The 23,219-nt window shown below is 41.1% G+C and overlaps 2 protein-coding genes across 13 annotated transcripts in view; one reads left to right on the top strand and one right to left on the bottom strand.

The window, feature by feature from the left end:
* The window catches only part of FASTKD1 (FAST kinase domains 1), a 22,596-nt gene extending 19,103 nt beyond the window's left edge, over positions 1–3,493 (bottom strand). For 3 of the 11 annotated variants that reach the window (XR_011810613.1, XM_072040925.1, XM_038182297.2), the window contains exon 1: positions 1,208–1,339. The gene's annotated coding sequence lies outside the window, so the exon portion shown is untranslated. Of the gene's footprint in view, positions 1–516; positions 563–911; positions 1,872–3,337 lie in introns of those variants that run through there. The other 8 variants (XM_038182303.2, XM_038182299.2, XM_038182300.2 and 5 more) reach the window with 6 other exon arrangements.
* A 212-nt stretch (positions 3,494–3,705) lies between these two features.
* The window catches only part of PPIG (peptidylprolyl isomerase G), a 28,121-nt gene continuing 8,607 nt past the window's right edge, over positions 3,706–23,219 (top strand). The window contains exons 1-8 of one of the 2 annotated variants that reach the window (XM_027461451.3): positions 3,706–3,844; positions 12,274–12,353; positions 12,459–12,533; positions 14,875–14,982; positions 15,474–15,518; positions 17,400–17,487; positions 18,589–18,618; positions 18,709–18,848. In XM_027461451.3, the coding sequence (XP_027317252.1) occupies positions 12,293–12,353; positions 12,459–12,533; positions 14,875–14,982; positions 15,474–15,518; positions 17,400–17,487; positions 18,589–18,618; positions 18,709–18,848 (547 nt within the window). In that variant the 5' untranslated portion in view covers positions 3,706–3,844; positions 12,274–12,292. Of the gene's footprint in view, positions 3,845–5,716; positions 5,740–12,273; positions 12,354–12,458; positions 12,534–14,874; positions 14,983–15,473; positions 15,519–17,399; positions 17,488–18,588; positions 18,619–18,708; positions 18,849–23,219 lie in introns of those variants that run through there. The other variant, XM_005018936.6, reaches the window with a different exon arrangement.

The raw sequence follows: 23,219 nt of genomic DNA on the forward strand, positions 1-23,219 counted from the left end.
ATTTTTTTATCCCACATATTTTCCAAGCTTTTTTAAAAATACTTCCTCTGTTCCCTTTTGCTGTGTAGATGCATATATATGAAGAAAATCATACAGAGCAACCATAGCCAAAAGCAGAAACTGTTGACTGTTCCACCAACAGCTTTTAAGTAGAAGCTGCTATCAGAATTACTGCGCTACACAAACAACCTAGTTTACAAAGACGAAAAAATAATGTGTTTCCTCTCTAATGATGTGATAGCAAAATACAGCTTGAAAACTAGCACAGTTTTAACCTTTTTGCAAGACCACATCTGGAGTCCTAGCTGTAAATGAGTATTTTTGTATTATTATCCTTTTGGATAACTAAGACAGCATCAGAGGAATCCCTTTAAAAGAATGCTCATATATTTAAACTTGTTTTAAAGAATTTATACAATGTATTACAAAACATTAATCTAAGTTTTTTATTAGGATATTTTTGCCATGTTTACTGTTCCAATTTTCATATGTCCATGTGGTTGCAAAAAAAATTACCTTATCAATTAACCTTTACTCTCCACCACACTGGCAAGCTACTCAGCTAGAAGACAGAATGAAGTAAATAAAATAGCTAAAGAAAAGACAAAAACTTCACACGCAGAATTTCCCCATAAGCCCAGGTAATGCATCCACTCCCCCTCTTGCGCTGCAATGGACCGTGCATCCCCTGTGCTAGTGACTGGGATCTCTGTAGAAAAAAAACTGCAGGAAGTTTTCAAGGACTTGCCTTTCTGGAAGGTATTTAGCAGATGCAAGGGATTTACCACAAGCTTTTATGTGATTTAAGTTGTAATTAATTTTAATATCTTATAAAAAGAAACCCAAGAGGAAACATTGTATGTTTTTAAACTTAGGAATACATGGATTAAGAGTAGGAAACGATTACCCACCTAAGTAACTATCCTCTTCTATCTACCATACAAACTTAAAGCACAATAAATTATTTTAATTATTTAATAATTTAATAAAGTACTTTAAAACAGATAAAAGCGCCCGAAACGTAGTATTATCAAGACCGCATTATAAACTGGGGTGAGGCAGGAAATTCTCCACACAGAACACCACATAGAACACGCGTACACCCTCTGCGCGCCGAGGACGACAGGCGCAGAGCGTTAAGGTGCTCGGGCATTACGAGAACCGCTTATGCCACACGGGACGCTTTCCACCGGCCTCTGAGCGCTACCTCCCCTCCTGCGAGCCGCGCCGCGGCCATGCGTGTGGCTGGCAGAGCTCCTGGCGCGGCCTTCCTCTCCTTCCTCCCCTTCCTCCTCTACCTCCCCTTCCGAGGCCGCCTCCCACTTCCCCGCCGAGCGGTGGTGACTCGGAAGCGCTTCAGAGGCGGCGGGAACGGCAGGGCGCTCCTCCGGCGGCCCGGGCCCTCCACCCTTGCCCGGCCCGGCGCCGCCTGCCCTCACCGCTGCCCCGGGGGGCCCCGGTCCGGTCCCGCCGCCCCTGCCGGGCCCGGCCATCGGCGCCTGCCGGTTGGCGGAGGGGTGGAGGCCGCCCGGGGGGCACAGCCTCGGCTACGGGGTGCGAGGTGTGTCCTTGGTGCTAGCTTAAAGATTAAATAAGGAAACCCGGGAATCAGTGTTATCTGCGACTTTTAAGGCATCCCTACGCCCGCCGAGCTGAATCTGACAAGTCCTTAACTCGCGTTTTCGCAAGACTTCTGCCATGCAAGCCACGAAAGGAGGCTGCTCGCTTAAAACAAGCACATCGCCTCGCTTCTGTGCACCCTGGTGCGTCTCTGCGCTGCCTTGATGTGTGCCCCAACACACCAAGAGCTGGCAGATGTATGGAAACATCCCCATGAGCTGCCAGATGTACAGAAAAAGGGGAAAAAATTAGGCCTTCCAAAGCAAATAAAAGAATATTTTTAAAGTTCCAAGGCCATATTATTATCTGTAGGTTCGTGCCTGGTGCACCCCACGAATATCAATTATTAAGGTCTCATTAACAAAACCAACTTTTATATAACATATTTGGAGGGGAGGAACACCATCTCTGTCCAGAAAAATCACACTGGGACTGAAGTTCAACAAGAGTGAAGTTCACGTGTTTGGCTTCGCTGTACTGGAATTAACATTACCTTATTTGTACATTATATTTTTCTATGCTTTACCCAAAAAAAAAGTTTAAAAATATGAGTTCTATTACACACATCTGACATATGTTGTAACATGTATGTTGTTTACATTGTATATGTATAGCTCCAGATCACCTTTCTGGACCTTCTCTACCACCGTCTAAAATAACAAAAACCATCTAACAGCTAATGATGTGGTCAGTCACATCGTTCGATTTAAGGCAACGATAAAGTCATACTCATCGTGCTCATTTATTCTTATAGCTTCTGTGGTGCAGTCTGAGATCATTATCATTCTATCTAAAATCACAACCAGTATTATTACCATGACCAACTTTTGAGTTAAGTGACTGCCTGTTTTATAGCTGATTTGGTTTTGTCTTTTTTGCATTGTTGACCGCATTTATATCTCAAATTGTGGATGCTTATGAATCTGGAAATCTCACAAAGTAGTAAAATATGCCCTATTTTGGGTAGCACGTACCTTTTAAGAGAATCTCAGGCCTTGTGCAAACTAGCAAGGAACTCCAGGAGTCTAATTTCCCTGTATAAAAGTAAACTTTTTGATATTTGTATGTAGGGACTTCTGCAAATTATGTGCATTTTTCAATTACAAAATGCTGAATATTTTACTTTTGACTCGTCAAGTGCATTTGGGTGAAATCAATTAGCTAATCAATTAATAATGCAAATTAAAAATGTTAAATTGCCTTAAATTTTAAGTTGGGAAGAAAACAAGATTTACTAAAGTATGTTGTGCTGAAACTGGTATTGATTCGCTAAACAGTACTCTGATCACCAACTTTTACAGGATTTCATAACTCACAGGGGCCAGTCTCTATTTTCCTTTTTTTTTTTTTCTGGCAGAAATTTGGAAGGAGGAAATTAATTTTCCAACAGGAACAGAAGCCTGTTGAACTTAGCACTTTCATTATTTCCTGTTATGTATGATAGCCAACTCGCTGGTCTGAGCAGTAGGTATGTGCTTCGGGGTGAGTCTGACTAAATTTTGAAGGGTCTCACAATTTTACATAGCGTCATAAAATGTCATGTCTCTATGTCTATTACAAATTGATACAAACTTTGAATAGGAGTAGAGACGTGCGATAAGATCAGGAACTTTGTTCCACATGAACTTCTACAGGAAATTTCCCGTTTCAGCTCCTTACGAGCCCTACTGACGCGCGCCGAGCCCCCATAGCAGGCGGTGTGGGACGCCTCCTTTACCTATGTCCCGGTCACTCCGGACGCCGAGACGTGGCTGGGGAGGGGGGGAAGCCCAGCAGCAGCAGTCCGGGGCGCTTCGGGCGGCCGAGCCCCGCTGTGCCCGCAGGGGGAGGCCCGGCCCCCCGCCGCACGGGCACCCTCCCGGCCGCGCTGGGGGCGGCGGGCAGCAGAGGTGGCGGGAGCGGGCGGCGGGGCGGAGCGGCGCTGACGAGCTGGAGGGGGCGGGCGCCCCCCTTCCCCCAACCGCTTCGGCTCCTCGCGAGCGGCCCTCGCCGCCTCCCCGAGCCGAGCCGTGCTCGGGGCCCCCCCACACACAGCCCGCGCCCCTACCGGCCCGGGGCGCCGCCGCTCCCGCCGCACCGCCCCCGGGGTCGCCCCCTCCCGCCCTTCTCCTCTCCTCTCCCCTCCCTCCCGCCGCTGCCTCGCGCTGACGCAGTCCGTGCCGCACCAGCTCTAACATGGCGGCCAGGCGCTGAGCAGCGCGGGGCGACGCGGGCCGCCAGCGGGGTGAGTGCGGGCGCCGCGGCCGCCATGTGGCCGGGGCGAGGGGCGAGGGCTGCGGCCCCAGGCCTGGGCTGGCGGGCGGCGGGGGCTCGGGGGACGGAGGTCGCAGCGCCGAGGGGCCTCGTCACGGGGAGAGCGGAACCTCGGCTCCTCCCCGGCCCACCGCGGGGACCGTGCGGGGCTGGGCGCGGGGCGGCCGCGGCGGTCGGCGTGTGAGGGGCCCCGGCGCCTCCCGTGAGGGGGGGGCTCGGGGGACAGCGGCCGCCGGGGGGAGGCTGGGGGCGGACCGCGGTGTGTGTGTGGGGGGGGGGTCGGCGGCAGGGCTCGGCGGTGGGGCCGCGAGGCCGGGCCCGGCTTCTCCGCAGGCCGACGTGCGGCCGGGCACGGCGCGGGGCCGCCTCCCCGCTGCGGGGCCTGCTCGGCGGTTTGAATGAACGCCGGGGCCTCCTCCCCCTCAGCCACAGCCAGCGGCCGCCTGCCTGCCTGCCACATGGCCTCCTCCCCTCTGCAGGCCTCTCCGCGGCGAGCCGAGCCCCCGGCAGCTGCCGTGGCCGGCTGGAGGGTCCCTGCCTCTCCCGCAGGGATTTCTCAGGGCGCCTCGCGGGTTTCTGTCGGTAACGAATTTCAGGCGCGTTTGGTGTAGGGCCACGGCCAAGCTCCGCGCGTTGTGTGTGTCCGGTCATCCTCCGAGTCGGTAGCAGGCTGTGAAGGAGGGAGGCTTAAGAGAAAAAAAAAAAAAAAAGCCTTATCAAAACTCGCTGGAATTCCTGTTATGTTGCCTTACAGTTTATTCACAGGAGGTGTCTTCCATGATGGTGACTAGAAAAAAGTCGTTTTTGTTGGTAGTTACTTAGTGCTCAATGATTTAAGTGCATCATATTCTACTATTTTACTGTCTGCTACCTGTCTTAAGAGGAACACGAGGCTCATTTATATGGAGTCAGTTTCCTAAGAAGAATCTGATCTGAGAAAGAATATTCAGTTTTTCATGTTTTTGTTCTATATTACCTGCAGAAGAAGTCTGTCTTGGGTAGGAGTATTTTATTTATTTATTTATTTATTTGAGTTAAATCTTTTGCCCCATTTTGTTTCACCATTCCTGCTCATTAATGCATTGGGATCCTGTATGACAAGTTTTTAGATGCTACCATGGTAAAATCGTGATTAAAATGTGACAGCTAGACATGATTTATGAAGCATTAGTCTATCTCAATTTGAAGAGTATATAATCTTGACTTACCAGTTTTGTATTACTTTTTAAAGATCTGAAAGAAACAGCTTTACATATGAAGTAAATCTGAAGGGGGCCATACAAAGAATAGTGTAGTTGATAATAGTCCGAGAGTGTCGTTTGGGACTATATTTTTTACTGACACTATCCGTTTTTCTAGTCCTCCTCTGTGAAACAGAAATTGTTCTGTAGTTAGCTAGTCAGTCATCAAGAGGTTAAAAAAAAATAGTATTTTTTTTTTCCTCTTAGGATTTCAGAAAATCTGTGGACTATGAGAGTATTTGGAGTGAAGAATACGTACTGCAGTGGACAATATTGTAGTGCAGCATGGTATCTCCAATACAGGTTTGCTCCTCTGGGCCACGTCCATTTCCATTCAATAACCATCTTCCATTTGGAAGCAGTCAGTGAGTGCCAGAGAGCGAACCTGGCCATCGTTTAATGGAGTGAGGATTTGGTCAGAGGCTGGGAAGGGGAGTAGAGCTGAAGTAGTTGAAAAAAGAAGAGAAAAAGAGATCACAGAACAAGATTGGTTATGGTTGGCAAACATGGGTGGGCATTAGAACTACATGTCCTGCTGTTACACGGTCTTGCTTAATTCTGATCTTCAGTAACTGAAGAGAAGATGGAATTCCACTTCTGAATTTTGTTTTATTGGTTCAAACAGGTAAATTACTTGGAGATTACACTATACCCTTTAAACACTTTTTCTTTTATGTTCTGCAAATAGTTGTGTTGTGTTTTTTTTTTTGTATTTTTGTAGTTTTAAAATAATGCGTTATTAGTTAGTGGCTGCTGTTGGACTTAATGCTGCTCCAGTTTCCAGTCCTGAGTAGTAGAATTGAAGCAGACATGTTCTTTGCTGCTTCTGGGAGAGCAGTGAGCTCCAACAAAGGCACTTACTCGTGCACAGACCTGGGAAAATACATGTGCTTTTTCACAACTCCAACAGCAAAAAAACACCCAAACACCTTTTTGCATAAATCAGGTGATAGAAAACCATGACTTACTCAGTGACCAAGTTTTTTTTCTTGCTATTTATAAGAGTGAGTAGGTATTGTAATATCATTTTCACTTTAGGTTTCTCTATACTAGGAAAATAAAGAGAACCTGTTCACCTGTTTAAATAGTTTTAAGGGAATGGTACCACCTTCTCAGCTGAGTGTTAGTTCTCCCAGATGAGATGCTATAACTAAGCAGGCATTCCTTGTTTGCTTCAGTACAAGACAACTAAGTTAATGTTAATTGCAAAAATTCATACTAAAAGGGACATAAATTTAACTCCACAGTGCATTAGTGTAGGATTATGTACTGCATATTTAGTCAGTACCTATCTGATGCTGCTGCTTTCTTATACCTCTCTAAGAGGTTAGAAGGCTCTTGCCTCATGTCCTCAGAAGACAATGGCTGGTCTTGTGAGGTACCTCTTGATTCTTGGGGATGGGGAAGGAGATGTTTTATAAGTAGTCCAAAAAAGACTTTGAAAGTTACTGGAGAAAGGAGTTCCAGAGGCCTGTGTACAATGCTATTTATTTTTCCTTCTAAACATTTTTGAGTTCACATGATTGCAAAGACAGCATCTCAAACCTAAAACGTGTTGAAGTGTAGTACGTTTTTCTGAAACCTGCTGACAAGGTAAAAAATCCTGTGCTGCTGGTTAATTAATTCACTTTTATTTTACTTTCTTAGTTGTCATTGGTGCAATTCAGAGTTTTTTGATTGTGAAACACAGAGGAAGAGTCACTCTGTTTGGGAAAATGTTGAGAAAGTGATTGAGATAGAGGATAGAGCTGGTTGGATTTTTGTTCACGCTCTTGGTATCATCCTAACAGCTAGAAGCTCTGACACAGGAATGGCACTGATAATAATATTTTGTGTCCCTCATTTAGCAATATAAAATCATTTGCAATTTAATCCACACTAAAACAAACATACAAACAACATTCATAGGCTCTGGCTGCACTGTCATTTTAAGCTGATGCCAGAATCCTTTTCTTGGAAGGAGGCAGAAGTGACCATGTGGTGAAGTGACCGCCTACCTGTATGAGAGCTCATGACACTGCTGTACAAGCCCTGCATTCTGGTAGAGGCCCACATTTATACTGGCTTCAAGTGACTGTGGAACAACAGCCTTAGTGAACTTGATGTACGCTTAGTGTTCACTCTGTGTATTTGCTTTCTCAAGACTCCAAGTTTTGCTTTAAAATATTTCTGAAGGTTTTGGATGGTTTTCTTTGTAACATAAACCAATATGGTTTTGTCTTCCTGCATTTGTAGATGGCCTGGAACAAAATGGTAGGAATATGAATTCACACATTTCATTGTTCCATTCATTTGGACATTAAATGAAGACCACTGCAGAAGATAACTATACATTGATGCAAAGAAACAAACACAAAGTTAAGGAGAGATTGAAAGTAGGGGAGAGGAGAGTAGGTTTGGACAGGTGGAATGAATTGAAGGAGGAGGACACAATAATATTTTTCTCTAAACACATACCTTCATGTGCAGGGTCTGACACAGATAGCCAGTCCCATAAACCGTTCAGCATAGTTAAAAATGAAGGATTTATTTCCCTCATAAAACTGGGAAGTACTGTGTTGCTGCTTGCCGTCAGCTTTTGTGAGATGCATGACATGCTGGTATTTTACTTGATGCGCATCTGTGCGTGCACGTCAGTCTAACCCATTTTGACTAACCCATTTCAGTGAAAAGGAGCTAGGTTATATTAAGCAGCATTATTGCTAGATCCTTGCTAGCACAAGTAATTTTGACTGAAAACAAAAACAACACAGGATGCATTTTTTAGCATATCAACTAATATGGGTGACAATCTCTGTGAGAGGAATGCTTGAGAACAGCGTGTGACAGTTCTTTCAATTGACAAAGCTCATTCTGAAAGGTAACAGCTGTCTGCAGCCTGGCTGTGAGCTGGCCAACTTTATCCTACAAATATTTGAACAAAATAATTATGCTATTGCAGGTGTGAAGAGAGTGAACCCTGACAGCCGCAGCTGGTGATGCACTGGCTGTAGGTACAGCTGTTCCAGCGAAACTAAATCGTTGGTGTATTATTTTTTTTTTTGTTTCTGGAAATGGAATTACAGTTCAGCTTAGCGTGCATTTTGTGTTTATGGACAAACAGACCAGTTTAGGTGTGCTGAAGTTGGTTGTTCTTGGTTATTTTTTGATGTTGTTTTTAATTACTCTAAGAGGCTCCTCTAGCAGGAGGTGGTTGAAAATGCTGAATGGCTTGAACGTTTAATAGTAGTACTTGGGTTGTTTTATTGTCCTTTCTTACAGAGTTTTGGAAGGAAGAAGTGAGCTGACTTTTCAAGCTTGCCCTTCAGTGTAGCGTATTTGCATATGTAGGTATAGCGGGTGCCTTTTGGTTGACTAAATCATGTTCCCTTCAGATTCTATCAAGTCTCATAAGTTAAGGGTATCCTATGTTTTAGTTGAAAATAAACTTAAGGGGAAAAATACGCAAGTTGTGTAAGCCCTGTTGTTGCTAGATGTGTAGGTAGCATTGAGCATTACTTGCAGTTTGCTCCATTTTTATTTTTATTATTCTCAAATTGCTATTCTTCATTCTTTAACATGCATCCCCATGTGCTTGCTTTTAATGCAGGCAAATTTGAAGTAATCAGCATGTATAGGACTGTGTTTGGTATGAAATAAGACATGGGTAAAAATAATAGTTCATGGATAATTTGTAAGTTCCCCTGTAACACTTCAGGAGAAGGGCTGTCTGAAGTGCTGGCTGTACAAAGGGTACTGAAGTATGTTGGTGAGCAAATGCTCCTTTGGCTTGTAGGTGGCTAGGGTAAATGTCACTGATATCTTAGCCTGGCTTATGAAGAATGTGATAAAGTTTATCCAGTGTGTTTTTTTTGTCATCTCTCTCCTGTGTGTACATCTAGCTTTCTTCATACCTCAGCCTTTCCAGTAAGTTTTTGTTTTCCAAATGGTTTTAAAAATGAGACAGCCCTGTGTAATTTAGAGAAGTCAATAGCTGCATACAAAAAAAGCTGTCAGTGTTTTCCCCGAGAGAGGCATTTGCAATATCTTCTCAGGAGGAGGTGTATTTACTTGGCCTGATGTTTGTTAACATAATTGCTATTATGAACCAAATGCAGCCAGTGTTCATTTTGGGGGGATGCTGTTGGAGCATTTGGGGAAAGTGTGGGGCCCTCTGGAGATCATGGGAGAAGCCGTGTTGGAAGGTGCAAGCAGCCTGGAGACAGTGTGGGCAGTGGGGGTCTGGAACATCCCAACCTTCACTTGTTCTGCTGTTCACAGTACGTAGAGAAACAGCAAACTGAGCAGGAGTTGGTGAGTGGGGATGCAGGTAGAAATCTCTTTTCTGTCCTTCCCTCTTCCATCCTTTCCTTTACAGAACCTAATTACAAATTGACTGAGGTAAAATACGTGTCAACGTACCATAAAGGCATGTATTTTACAGTTCAGCTTTAGTTGTTACCAGTGTTATCAATTATAATTACAGTGCATATTAAAATAGCTTGCATTTATGTTGGCTAAAATACTGTATATAAATGTACATGCGTACCTCCTCATTTCTCAAGCAAATCACCTGTAAAGCAAGTTTGAACCCCTCCTTGCTCAAGCGCTGAAGGCATACATGCTTAAAGTTCAAGTACAGTTGTCTCACTGTTGGTCCTTACATGTCTGAGATCATTTAAAACTATCAGCTTTATTATCAAACAACAAATAGGATAGCATTTCTTCTGAGAGGCATCTTAGAAGAATCCCCCTCTCGTCTCCCCCATGAGGCTGTACAGCCCCTTCTGCTGTTGCCACTGTGCGAGTTGGTGGCTGGCCTGGCTGGTGCCTGTCGGAAGGGAAGGCAGTGTGTGTCTCCTCGTGCCTCTCTTATCTCTCCCTTCCCTAGCCTGTGTTGCTGCTTCTCTCTTGCTTCCCAGGAGTTCGTGCAGCTGCGTGATGGTCAGCGATCTGCTGACCCGACAGCCTCCAACTTCTCAGTGATGTGCACTTTTTTTTTTGATTTCTCTGCCTGGCTACAGAACTTGCTGTTTCTCCTCTGTCAGTACAACAGTTGAGAGAGAGGAACAAGCCGGATGAGGCAGGGTTGCTGCTGCTTTGGTTAAATCTCTGGCTTCTGTGAACTAATGCGTTTGTTACAAAGCCAAGCAGGTATGTGCATGGCTGCAGAGTCTGGCCATGATACTGTTCACACGAATGATCAATTGTTGAGTGGTATTTCATTTAAATCTGGCCTGCATTGTTCTTGTGATTTTTCACTGTGCAATCTTGGTAAGATGTTAGGAGTGATGCTGAGCACAAGGAGAGGGAAAATGGGCTAACATGGTTCCAGTAGGTTTTGATTTCTTGTAGCCTCCTGATGTAGATACTCTGGGAGTGACAGATGGCAACAAATGAATTTTTGAGGCTGTTCTGTGGCACAGCTACAGAGCTCTAGAAGAGATGTGTGCAGTATGTCAATTCAATTTGAGTAGTGTTTTCTGGCAATAAAATTTCATGTAGCAGTAATTGTGGAACAGTTACATCTTTTTTTGTTGTTGTTAATGTAGGATGGTTTGGATGCTAGTTGGAGCAGCTGCTAACACAGCAGTGACAGGAATCCCAGAAATATGCCTAAGAAAAAGAATGTTTAATCCCAACATGACAACATGTTAGTGATTTGTCAAGTTTTAATCATCAAACGTTGTCTTGGACTCTTTGACCAGTCACTTTATTTGTGGCAAAAATTTCGGTTACTTCTGAAAGTGCGCATACTTGACTGGCAAAATTATTAGGAGGACCTCAATGAAAATCCTTTAATGGTACATCACTTCCTTCCTTCCATTCCCAGTGCAGCGTACAACACCAGGAGCAGCCTGTCACCTCCATGGGCAGGAGGTCTGGCACCTTGCCTCACGTCTGTGCTTACTGCTGAGGCATTTCTCCTCTGAAGGATGGGCAGTAAGCAGGCTGTGGGTGGTACTGGCCACAGCGGTGTTCCACAGCCATAGCTTGTATGAACACCTGTAATTTGATGTTGAAGAAACCTTAGTGTTTAAGTAGCAGAGGGTGTGAGTATTTATTGTGCAGAATCTTGTTTTTGTTGGGTGTGCATCTAGTGGGCTCAATGTGTCTGTCAGCTTTTCAGAGCTGTCTAGTTGCCTCACCTTGCATCCAGTCAGGCTTCGGAATGTGTCCAATGGATTATTCCTGTGAGTGTTTCTTCTTATGTGGAAGAGCTGGCTATTGGTGTGGCTGCTCCAGTTTGCAGCCCTGCTTATGGCACGGTGCCATGGCTGCTGAGTGTGGCCCACAGCAGTGCTGCTTGTGGCATGTGTGGCTGCTGCGGGTGCCGGAGGGGCAGCAGGCTGTCTGGGGATTTTTTGTGAACGCGCAGTGAAAGCAGGTGGACACGTGTGTCAGCAAGGACAGGAGTGAAGGGAAAGTAGGAGACCATCAGCAGGACTGCGTTCATTTGACCCTCTCACAGAGCAATGGCACTTGAGGAAGTTGGGCGTCCTGTGCTGTCTGCTTTCCTGTGCTCCAAAACATTACGAGCAGTATGTACTTTCTTGAGCAGCTGTAGTTCATGGTCCCAGGTGTAATAATAGAAAAATTCTTCAGGAGAACGGGCCCTACCTGAGGCTCGCACCCATGGCCAGAGGGGTGAGCAGCCTTCTCAGCCACTGACACCGAACCTGACAGACTGCAGAAATCAATCTGGTTAAACATTTTGAAACACAGTTGTAGAAAGTTGTTTGAGTGTGCTTTCTGGTCTCAAAGCTGACTTTACTTTCTTTTCCTCTGATACTTACTTTACCTTGAAGATCCAAGCATTCTAGGAGTTGAAAATTTTAGGTGATTACCTAGAAAGCAAGAAGACTTAAAGCTTTTTTTATCCCCTATACAATACAATATCTTCTTGTATTTTCTCATCTGAAGTATGTTACTGAAATTTAAATTCAATACTGTTGCAACAAACCCAAATGAAATGACTCATTTGGGTCTACAAAATACAAAAATAGCCTAAAATGCATAGCGCTTCCTTAATCCTTTTAACTACTGGTTTGCTAGCTGTTTCTAAGGTTTTCTTTTATCTTCTCGGCAGTTTTTATTGTCTTCATAAAATCTTTGACATTGAATTATTCGGTTTCACTATGGGAAAAGATAAACTCAATTTTATTTGTATTATTTACAGTATTTAAATTTTTGAAGCCATGGGAGTGAAGGTCCAGAGACCTCGTTGCTTTTTTGACATAGCCATCAACAATGTACCTGGTAAGAAAATGAAAAAAAAAATCAATAAGATACTGTTCTTAAATATTTTATAGGAATATCATAAATGCCAGTCAACTTCATAACAAATATGGCTTTTTTTTCCAGCTGGAAGAGTGGTCTTTGAACTGTTTTCAGATGTGTGTCCAAAGACATGTGAGAATTTTCGCTGCCTTTGCACAGGTTTGTATATTTTTAAAATGTATTTATAGCTTCTGATGTAATACCATGTTTGACATCTGTTACTTTTTCCTGACATTTTCTTACGTATAAACTAAGTGTGAGTACTGAGTTCTTGGTATCTCTGGAGGTTTAGCAAATGGCTCATACACATCTGATGCAGACACCAAGTGGTGGTAGTTCTTTGGCTTAGGATGTTGCAGAAGGCATGTACTTCAACTTCAAATGATGATATAATAAGTTGACTTTCTTGTACTAGCATGGTGGTTACTGCTCATGTTGTGTATCATCTAAAGGCAGCCAATAAGTCAAGCATGCAGGCTTGCTTTTCATTCTTATGATACCTGGAGATATTTGAAAGGTGTTGCTGGTATTCATCAGCATTTTTGCTTTTGCTGTAACTTACTTGTAGATGGAGAGTGGTGATTTCCATTCCTAGTGAAATTCAGGTTATTTATTGAACAAGTACTTAGAAGACTCTCTCCAAGAAGCATTTCCAAGTAGAGTTATTTCCCAGTGCGATACCTGCTTTTGTTGAAAATGCTGACAGCTTAGCAAAACTTACACGTTATCACAAGAATGATTCTGTGAATACATAAATCTGTGTTCTGTGTCTTCAGCATTTCCTGCTTTATTTCTTTCCAGCTCTGTTGTTTGTCAGGTCAAGATTTGTAGCTGTTAATACCAAATCAGTCAAGAGTACTAATACAATCTGAATCAGGTGTGGGTGCATAATTGCATTCATGTTAAGTTAGCTAGAACAGTTTGCAGTCAGCGTGAATGCTGCACTATGAATGTAGGCATTATCTGATTTAGGTGTGCTGACTCAGAATCAGGTTATCAAAATTAATTGACAAATTTAAACCCTAGAATTACTCTTCTTAATGAATGTGAGTGTGATTTCTTATGACCATGGCATTCTTGATGTGCTATCAAAAGTTAGATTTACAGTGGAAAGGTGTTCGTTCTCACTACTGCTTTAACTTTTTGACTTGAAGGCTTTGAACAACATTTCAGGTTAGAAGCAAGTACTGATAAGAATATACTGCTTATGTTCAAAATCACATTGAGGCTGAAAAACTTTTCTGCTTTACCATATTTAAGAATTGACCATATTTTACCATATTTAAGAAAGTATATTGACAAAGCATTTATGATATTGATCATAAGCAACTTAATTCAAAATTGTGGGGTTTTACATTCCTTTCTTTTTTTTTTTTTGGTAGTTTTGAAGAGGGTATGCTGCCGTCTTAAGACAGTGGTCAGCACCTCTGCTTTTTACTGGCAATACCTTTTTCAGTCATATGCCAAGCCAGTGGAATATATAGCTGCACGTGTCCAAGTTTCTACTGGAAGTGTTTTTCCTACTTAGATCTGTATGGAAGCAGCAGTCTATTACAGGTAAATTCAGAGGCAACTGCCCTTGACAAAAACTGCCAGTTTCATGGCTCAGGAGCTTGTCTAATGGTTTGCCAACATGGAAAGGAAGAATCCTTTTCCTTCCAGTATAGTCCTGGTCCATACTGTTACCTTAAGGTTGGTTCTGCCATTCATGGGACCATGCCATGAGCCATTCATCTTGCTAACTTAGAGACCTTATTTATTTGAAGCTAGTGGTGAAAGTGGGTAGTGTTTTAGCTGAGGCAGAGAGCCTGGTTATGAGTCTGAAGAGCACCAGAGCTGATGTGAAGGAGGATGGCACAAGACTCTTTCAAAACTATTTCTCATTCCCCTCTACTCTTTCCTTACGATGTTGTTTGTTTAATTTTTGATTATCAACTTTTATGCTGCTTCTAGTCCTGCAGTGTTGTAATTGAAGATCTGAGTTCCTCACCTGATTTTGGGCAAACATGTTTAAGTTAAACTAAACAGTTTAATTTCAGTCAGTCCATGTAGAAGAGGCCTAGAATGGATGACTCAGTAAAAGCAATTTGAGTTATGTCTATAGGTTTAATGTCCTCTCAGCAGTAATAGTAATATATTTCCCCCCTTAGTTGTTGAAGCTTTTCCGGGTAGGTGGCTTAGGTGACTTTTCCATTATCTGAGTTCTTAGTTTACCTTTCTGTGAATTAATTGTAGCTGTCCTGACAAAAACAGAGAAGATGATTATCTTGTTGTATACTAGTGTCAGTAAGGAGTTCTTTTTGTTACAACTGTAGAGATAGAAGGTAGTTTCTGTGCTTTCTTACACGTGAGCTTCTTACTGGTATTACAAGTATGTGCCTGCCTCACAAATTTTTCAGAGTTTGGTAGATGATTTTGATTAAATACTTACGTAACGCTTTGTGCCTGTAGAATCTCCACGGTAAAGAGAGTCACTTTGTTTTTTCTCCCCCTCCTTTAGGTGAAAAGGGTACAGGAAAATCCACCCAAAAGCCATTGCATTACAAAAGTTGTCTGTTTCACAGGGTAGTGAAAGATTTTATGATCCAAGGAGGTGACTTCAGTGAAGGTACGATGTGAATCTTTGAAGAAAAATGTAAGGCTTATGCAATGGAATGTTGCGGGAGTCCTGTGTAAGATCATTCACTTCAATTATGCGATTTAACTTTGCTTATGCTGAAAATGGGTAAAAAGCTTTAAATGGAAACTTGCGTAATAAAATTACATCAATTTATACACACTTTCTGCTCTGTAACCTCACAACTAGAGCGCTAAGTACTTATGGAAAGTTGTAAATGGAAGGGTAAAATATATCTGCTGCTGAGAAATAAAGAAAACAGGGAGTGTGTAGCAGAACACGTGGGAAAACTTTCTTGTTCACCAAGTTTGCTTCTGCTTAATGGGACTATAAAGATGTGTCCTAGTCTTTTTTGCATATCTTGAAGAATAATGTTACTGACTTGGATGCAGTTAAATCAGTATTTCCTGTTATGAAGCATTGCTCATGTAATGAGACTTTTTGATCACTACTTTAAGTTGTAACTCATTTCTTCTTTCAAGGAAATGGCAGAGGAGGAGAATCCATTTATGGTGGCTTTTTTGAAGGTAAGAGTTTTATCGGGCTGTTCTGTTTTGGTGTTACTATAAACCATTACCTATACATCCTGTAGTTTTAATTGGTAAACCTGAATTCCATTGTTTTTGTTAAGGTTTTGTCTGGTCTTACAGGCCTTTGACTTAACAGTTTAGGTAATATTTCATTTTAAAATAACCTTTTTAATTACTGAAAAATTAATACCAAACACTTTCATATTTGTTAGCTTTACAATTTGGTAACTGTTGCTAAACATGGCAGTCTGATTCTGAACCTACTATTTGGCTTCAGCAGCAAGCTTTAAGTTGGGGAATACCTTTTCTAGTCAGAAGGAGCAAGTAGTAATGGAGTCGGGTCTTCTTGCAAATCTTTATTTATAAGGAAGTATAAAGCTCTGCTTTCTTGAACTGAAGAGGAGTTAAGTATAAAGAGGCCATCAGCTTTCTCACACTGCTGGTTGTATCTACTTCAGTCTGTTGCATAAGTACTTCTCTCTCCAATGTGCTTCTCATCCTGTTTGTCCAGAATGTACTGGAGCATCTCTGTGTTACTTGGAGCAGTTTCACATTACACCTAAACCCATGTGATGGCTAGCCGCCCTTGGCAAAGGTGGTTATACTTCTTCCCGTTCCCTGACATTTTTAACATTTGCTCTTGTCTGAACTTGTAGCAAACTATCAAAAGAATTATTCACTATTTTACTAGGGTCAATTTGCAACTGCCAAAGGGGAGGTTATACCTTGCACTGGCTGTTACTCTGTTCACACTGTAAGCTGATTCAGTTTGCTAAAATGCCTAAAGACTGTTAGGGCAAAAAGTTCATTAGTAAATGTATCCAAGTCAGTAGTTAGGCGAGCATCATTACCAGCAAAAATGAGTAGCTATGGGAATGTATGGTTGGGTGAGGTGGGAGAAGCAGCAAAACTTCTGCCTACCTTCTGTAAGTTGCAAGGTGTTTTTTTCAGCTCAGTGACAGCATGAAATGATCCACAGGAATTTTTCCTTGTACTGGCACCCTTAACCAACTAACTTAGTCTAGGATTAGGTAGGATTCTCAGTCCTGTGTAACACAGCAATGGGCTCTCCATAGCACTGCCATACACAGTGTAATATGAAACCATAGCTTTACAGATTGTGTACTTTCTTAATTTGTTAATGCTTGCTCCTGCTATTTATATCTAAAGAATATTAATCAAACTTCCTGTGAGCAGTTTGGCTCCCCCTACAGCCTTGATGCTGTTTTGTGGAGGGAGGAACGTAGAATGGTCTCTTACAGGTGTCTTAAGTGAAGAATGGTGATTACTTTTAATGGTTTCATTGAGATTTAACCTGAACTGTCAAAATTATTTACTTACCAGAAGTGAGATTCACTCAAGTTCAATTTATTTTCTTAGTGGCAGTTTAGGTAAGTTCATTTGTGTAGGTGACCAACACAGAGAAGTATTTTGGATTTGTCATCAAAATGGGTATCCGTGTATATTAAAAAAGAACAACAAAAAAAAAAAATCCCGGAGGTGACAAGGTTTAATAGTGCACAACTGAAAACTTTTTTTTTTTTTTGCTTTAAAGAGGTAGTGATTGGCATGTGCAGAATAAAAAAGAGCAACAGCTGAAAAGAATGAGGTCTCTGTTAATCCTGGTAGGAAAAAAATCTCTTGAACAAGATCCCATTTTTTTAGTTTTTCTCTGGGTATAAGCCATTAATTCTTAAATGGCATTATTTAAAATGAAAAGAATAATGTATTTGAAAAAAATACCTATTTTTAATCTAATTCTAATGCAACTTTTTACAGAAGTGTCTAAGCAAATTCACCCATGTTAAGTAAATCTATTAGAGCATTTATCTAAGCACATGTGGTGTATTTAAAGTAATTGAAAACACTTTTTTTTAGATGAAAGCTTTGCTGTAAAACACAACAAAGAATTTCTTCTCTCAATGGCCAACCGAGGGAAAGATACAAATGGTTCACAGTTCTTTATGTAAGTATTGTTCTGCAATGTGCATGTGGTTTGCTGTTTGTAAGCTGTAAAGGTAATCCTTTTAAATATTGTAGACTACCTCCTGTGCAACCTAAATGTCTTCTTTTTACAGAGTTCATGGAAATAGCCATTTTCCTAATAAGCTGTTTAGGGAAACTGTTGTTATCACTTCTGTGTATCTAGTGCTTATTGTCTGTGCAAAAGAGTTTTTGGTAGTTTTCGGTATCTGTATTCTAGCTCAGGCAGTAACATACACCTGTTTGCTCCCTGTAGAGCTGTATCACTTTCTTCTAATATGTGTTGTCTGGAAGGAAGCAAAACAGCTCTAGAGGTTCTCTACCTCAAAGCAGTTTAGAAATTTTCTGTCAAAAGGTAACTTCCCAATGCAGTCTCATTTATAGCTATGTCTAAAGCTTTCTATCTTAGAAGGTAACTGCAGTAGACCTTTCTTTAATTTATTTGTAGAAAACATTCTTGAAATCATGAATCTTAGTTAACATGGTAAGTTATACTTGTCACCATTAGACCTTTATTTTGGGATTTCTGGAAAATCATTACTGTATTTATCTCAGCTTTTGATTTCTGCCATGGTTGACATCTGTACGCATTAGTAATCCTACTGTAGGGGAAGACTGCTGCAAACTGCTTAATTGTCTAGAGATATAAAGAGAAAGTCCTGATGTCAAATATTCTGTATATTCAGATATTTTTTCTTCCTTTGATTACTCTTTTATTTTCTAATGAGGTTATTTTCAATTTTGCTTCTTTGACCAGTTGCCTTTATTTTTTTAATCTGTTCCTGGTTCCTATTACTTCAATACATAAAATTCTTACGTTTTCTGAGAGGATGCTGTCTAAAAATTTCTGTACTTTTTCTTGTTTAGTAAAATGTGGTAAAAGATTTAATAGGTAATTTGCATGAAACAGGAAATATCTTTAACTGTACACAAATTTACAATAATATATAGTGCTTGTATTCCATGTTATTAATTCACTTAAAATAACTTTTATCTTCATATGTACGTATGCTTCAAATGTTGACTGCCTTCCACTAAAATTGACCTGTTTTTCTCTTGAAATTAAATCATCTGGAAACAACAGAACAACTAAACCTACACCTCACTTAGATGGGTAAGTATCCCATATCTTCTGATGTTTATTGTTTGGGAACTACTTTAAAAATAAATACTAAGAATTCTTATTTTTGCTTAAATTCTCCAGACATCATGTTGTTTTTGGACAAGTCATCTCAGGGCAGGAAGTTGTGAGAGAAATAGAAAACCAGAAAACAGATGCATCTAGTAAACCATATGCTGAAGTACGCATACTGAGCTGTGGAGAGCTAATTCCAAAATCCAAAGGTAAAGTTTATCTGTCCATCTACATATATGTGAACCGAGGTCATTTTGCTAATTTGCTCAAGCTGGCAAGCACTTCTTCCAAAGAAGGTGCTGTGTTAAGTGCATTGATGGCATTGATGACACTGATGACTTGATTCATTAATTGCTGCTTTTTTGAGCTTATTTCAAGTTTCAGGTAAGTCTTAAGGGCAAACTTTTATAGTAGCCTGAAATTTCCCTTTAGCAGAAATCCTTTTCATGTGGCTATAAAGTACATTCATGAACAGGAATGTGACAGAATTTGCCTTGGCTTCTGGGAAATGAGCTCTTGCTGTGCCATTCCAGAGCTGTATGTGGTCTTCCAGATTGGATCCTGCTTCTCTTAGCAAAGAAAGGGTCAATCAAAGATGCTGCTTCCTACAGAAAATCTCAGTGGAGGACACCGATGATGCATGTTTGGTTGGAACTCTGATAGAGATTGTTATGCTCTTTCATTCTTAGTGCCTTCAGTGGATAAGTACTGTGAAGGGTTGAACCAAGGATTTTGAGGCACAAGTCAAGGATAATTGTTTCTTTGGCCTAAGGAAAATGCAGGCATTCAAACTTGAGCTTCTTGGTTGTTTTTTTTTTTTTGTTGTTGTTGCAGTTCTCTGTTTACCTGTTGTGATGCCTAGGAGAATGACCTTGAAGTCTGAAGTGATCTTTTCAGTCCCTCAAAATTCCAAGTAAAGTTATCTTATGGCTCATGACTTCTCTACAACTTCTTAGATTAATTCACGAGTCATCCTGCATGTTAGAACATAATTTTATCTCAGGACAAAATACACTAGTGCTGTTAGTGTTAGAAAATGAAGGGGATGGTACATCAGATTATATAATACCTTTATAGTATGGATGGAAGCTAGTGGGGGAGATGCCTGTCCTGCGTGTTTTCCTTGGTTTGCCATGCTCCATTTTAAGCCACTCGAGGAGGCTTGAAATTGAATGACTAAATTAAAGTTTTAGTTTGAATTACACAGTTGGAGGACTTAAAGCTGTTGGTTAGGGGCTTAATGTCCTCATCAAAGGACTGAGGAAAACAAAATACAAAAAAACATATTTTTTTTCTTTAACTCTTCCTCAAAGAGAAGAGACTTCTGGGGATATCTGACTGTCTGGTCTTACTCGTTTGTCTGTGTAGTCCTACCTCTTTGCTTCAGTACTGCTAGGATGGTCTGGTGTGCCGGGGAGAGAGGTTGCTGCCAGCGCATTGGGGAAGGACGCTCAACTGACTGCAAGGCACAGTACTAAATACTAGGAGTGTTTGGAAAACAGCAAGTGTTACCCACCAGGGTGGGCAGACAGAGAGCAGAATGAGTGCAGGGAGTAATATTGGCCCTAATGGGCACTAATGCAGTGCCAACCTGATGAAGGTGCTGCCTTGTAGACCATGATGGAGATCCTGGTGAGCAGAGAATTCTGCTTTTGAAAGAGAAGAGTTTTCTGTAGGATTTGCAGAGGGAAATTCACTGCTATGATGAGAGATGATGGCATGGCTGGGATTGTTTGGTACATGTGTAACATGGAACCACTGAGCTGTGTTGGGGTGAGGTAGTGGAGTTGGAAGGAAGACTTTGTCATCACGTCAGCAGAAGGAAATTGGCCAAGCTGCTGTCCAAAGCTGAGAAGAGGAGAAGGAGGGGCCCTTTGACCTGCCAGTATAAGGAAGAGGCCAGGGAGTCCAGATGGGAGGAGCAATTCCTGGGAGCTGAGCAGCATCACGGAAAATCATAAACAGAGAATCATCAAATGGTGGAACTGTTTGTAGCACTTCAAAACAGTAGAAAGCAAAAGAGAACTGATAATGTGAAATGTGAGGCAGTTACCAGAGTAGACTGCTTCTGGGAATTTGTTGTTTAAGACAAAGGGATAAGGAGGTTGCCAGGGATGGCAGGAGAATGTTGGTGAATTTTTGTGGGAGAGTATATAATGATAGTAAGGGAGGCTTAGACTAAAATCTTCATTGTATAGGCTTGTTGGGTAGGCAGCACAAAGGAATTGGGCAAGTCTTCATAGATTTAAATTGAGCTAATAATTCTTGGGCTTGACTGGGAAGCCAAGATGGTACTACCAGAAGGAATCATAGTAGAGGTTAAGTGTGTAGTTTGAATGTTTGGGTTGAACTTGAATAGGGTTTGGATTTTAGAGTATTGGCATGAGTATCCAGATGAAGTGCTTTATGAAGGAAGCAAATCTGTGTTCGTAGAGAAGAACTTGATTTGTATAGGGATGAAAAGATGATAACCTGACTAAGTTAACTTAATAGATCATATGTAAATTGAAGGATTCAAAGATCCAAGTTTAAGTACAATATTGCAGAGGCCTAGAGCAGAAACTTTGCCTTAGGGTTAGAGAGGATGATCATGTAGAAAAGTGCAATATTTGTCTTTTCCTTGTTTATTTTCTCTTTTTTCCTTTAAAATGGAAAAGTGACTTAGTAAAAATGAATGAGAGAAGACAAGTTTTTAAGGAAGAATCCATGGCCAAGTGGTGTTATTTTAAGAAAATCTTAAAGTGTGTGGAAAATTTCTGGAAGCTGTTCTAAAAAATAAAAATCCACCACAACTGTAGGAACCCACTAATATTATGCCAGTGTTTAGAAAGGACATTATGAACTAGCTAAGCTACTATCATTCTCAAGAAAACTTATGGAACAAGTAACACACTTGATTTTCTTTAAGATAAGTGGGAATTTGATACCAGTTCATGAAATTTTGTATCAGGCAAACTTGGTTATGTTTTTCTTGGTCATACCTTTGATTAACCAAAGGCATATCTAAAACTCTTTTAAAGAACAAAGAAGCTTATTTTAAAATGACATTCTGATTCAAAACCAACCAAACAAAAAGAAACCTATGGCAAATAACTGAAGCAAGATGTGCAAAATTAAAAAAATAAAAAATAAAAAAAAATACTCTGAACAGCAAGGTGATTAAACACTGGAAAAAATAATCAAGGGAAATACCTGTCTTAATGTCTCGAAGTAGACATGTCCTCTTCTTGGAGAGTATGCTGTAGTCCCGCACAAGTTATTGGACTTCATATAAGGTAACTGTATTGATGTCATTGCTGTGACTTGCAAGATGAGATCTCTTCTGACTTACATGCCCGAACCTGACTGTTTCTGGACAGGTCATTTTTTCATTTCAGGTCCATGAGCCTGATACCATGGCACTAACGATCTGCTACATTTCAGAGCAAGCTGAGATGTGGTGATTGCTCGCTCAGCTGTGCTATGCAATACAATCATGTAATTCACAAAATCTGGCAAATACTGTACATCACAGTGAATAGAGTAGGAAGCGAGGCATCTATTTCAGATGTGACCATAAGCTGAAATCTAATCCTGAAGTTAATGAGCTGGAAAAGTTGAACTGTAAATAGAAGTCTATTTCCTTCTCACTGACCTTCATGCTACAGGAGTGTTTTTGTTTATTTTGATCTTTAATTGGCCAGAACCACGTTGGTTCAGTATTCAAAATAATATTTGCTGCTGGACAGAGCTAGTGAGTTGTCACTACAAAGTATATCCAAAGGCTTTTGCCCGATATTCTGCCTTTGCTGAGTGAACAGTTTTTCTGTTGTTGCCCTCTCCACCCTAACGGGATTTCCTAAATACATAAATCTGATAGTGAAGCTGCTTTCTATCAGTGGAGAATCACATTGTTAGTTCTTGTAATTGCACACTAACTCACTTCCACTTGTAGTTACTATTTGCCCAGTTTAAGGTAGTAATATACCTAAACTTGTTGCAATGATGCAAGTAAAAATGTGGTAGGTGGCCTTTGGCACATTTAAAATGGATGCTGGACGGCAAAAATACATAAAATAACTACATTTATCGACTTCTTATTCAGACATTTTGGGAATTGAGCTTGGAGACACCTTATTTTTGCCTGAAGACTTATAGGAAGCAATATAGTGTGTTGTTTTTTTTTTTTTTAAATGGGCCAAAACCAGAAGTGTAGCGTAGATGATAAGCACGTAAGTGTTTAGAGATGTAGAAACTAGTTTATTTCTTTAGTACTTCTTGCAGTTGTGGTGTTTTAGACATCAACAGAGCTTATTTTTGTTTGTCACCTGTATGATAACAGGCTCCTTTGATTGAAATACATTTGGAAACAGTTCAGTTTTCTTTATAGAGATTTATTTGTTACACTCTGACCAAGTATATATGTTTAGACAATCTAAGGCTAATATAAAATGTTAACAGCAGACTTTTTATTAAATATAGTGCTTTAATAAGAATATTGAGCAGAAGTTTGAGAAAATAGACCAGGTATCTTTGTCTGGACCAATATGGCAAGTTAACAGTGTAGTAAGGGACCCATCTGTTGGATGCAATTTTGCCAG

Source organism: Anas platyrhynchos, chromosome 7 (genome assembly GCF_047663525.1).
Source record: "Anas platyrhynchos isolate ZD024472 breed Pekin duck chromosome 7, IASCAAS_PekinDuck_T2T, whole genome shotgun sequence".
In the NCBI taxonomy this organism is placed as follows: domain Eukaryota; kingdom Metazoa; phylum Chordata; class Aves; order Anseriformes; family Anatidae; genus Anas; species Anas platyrhynchos.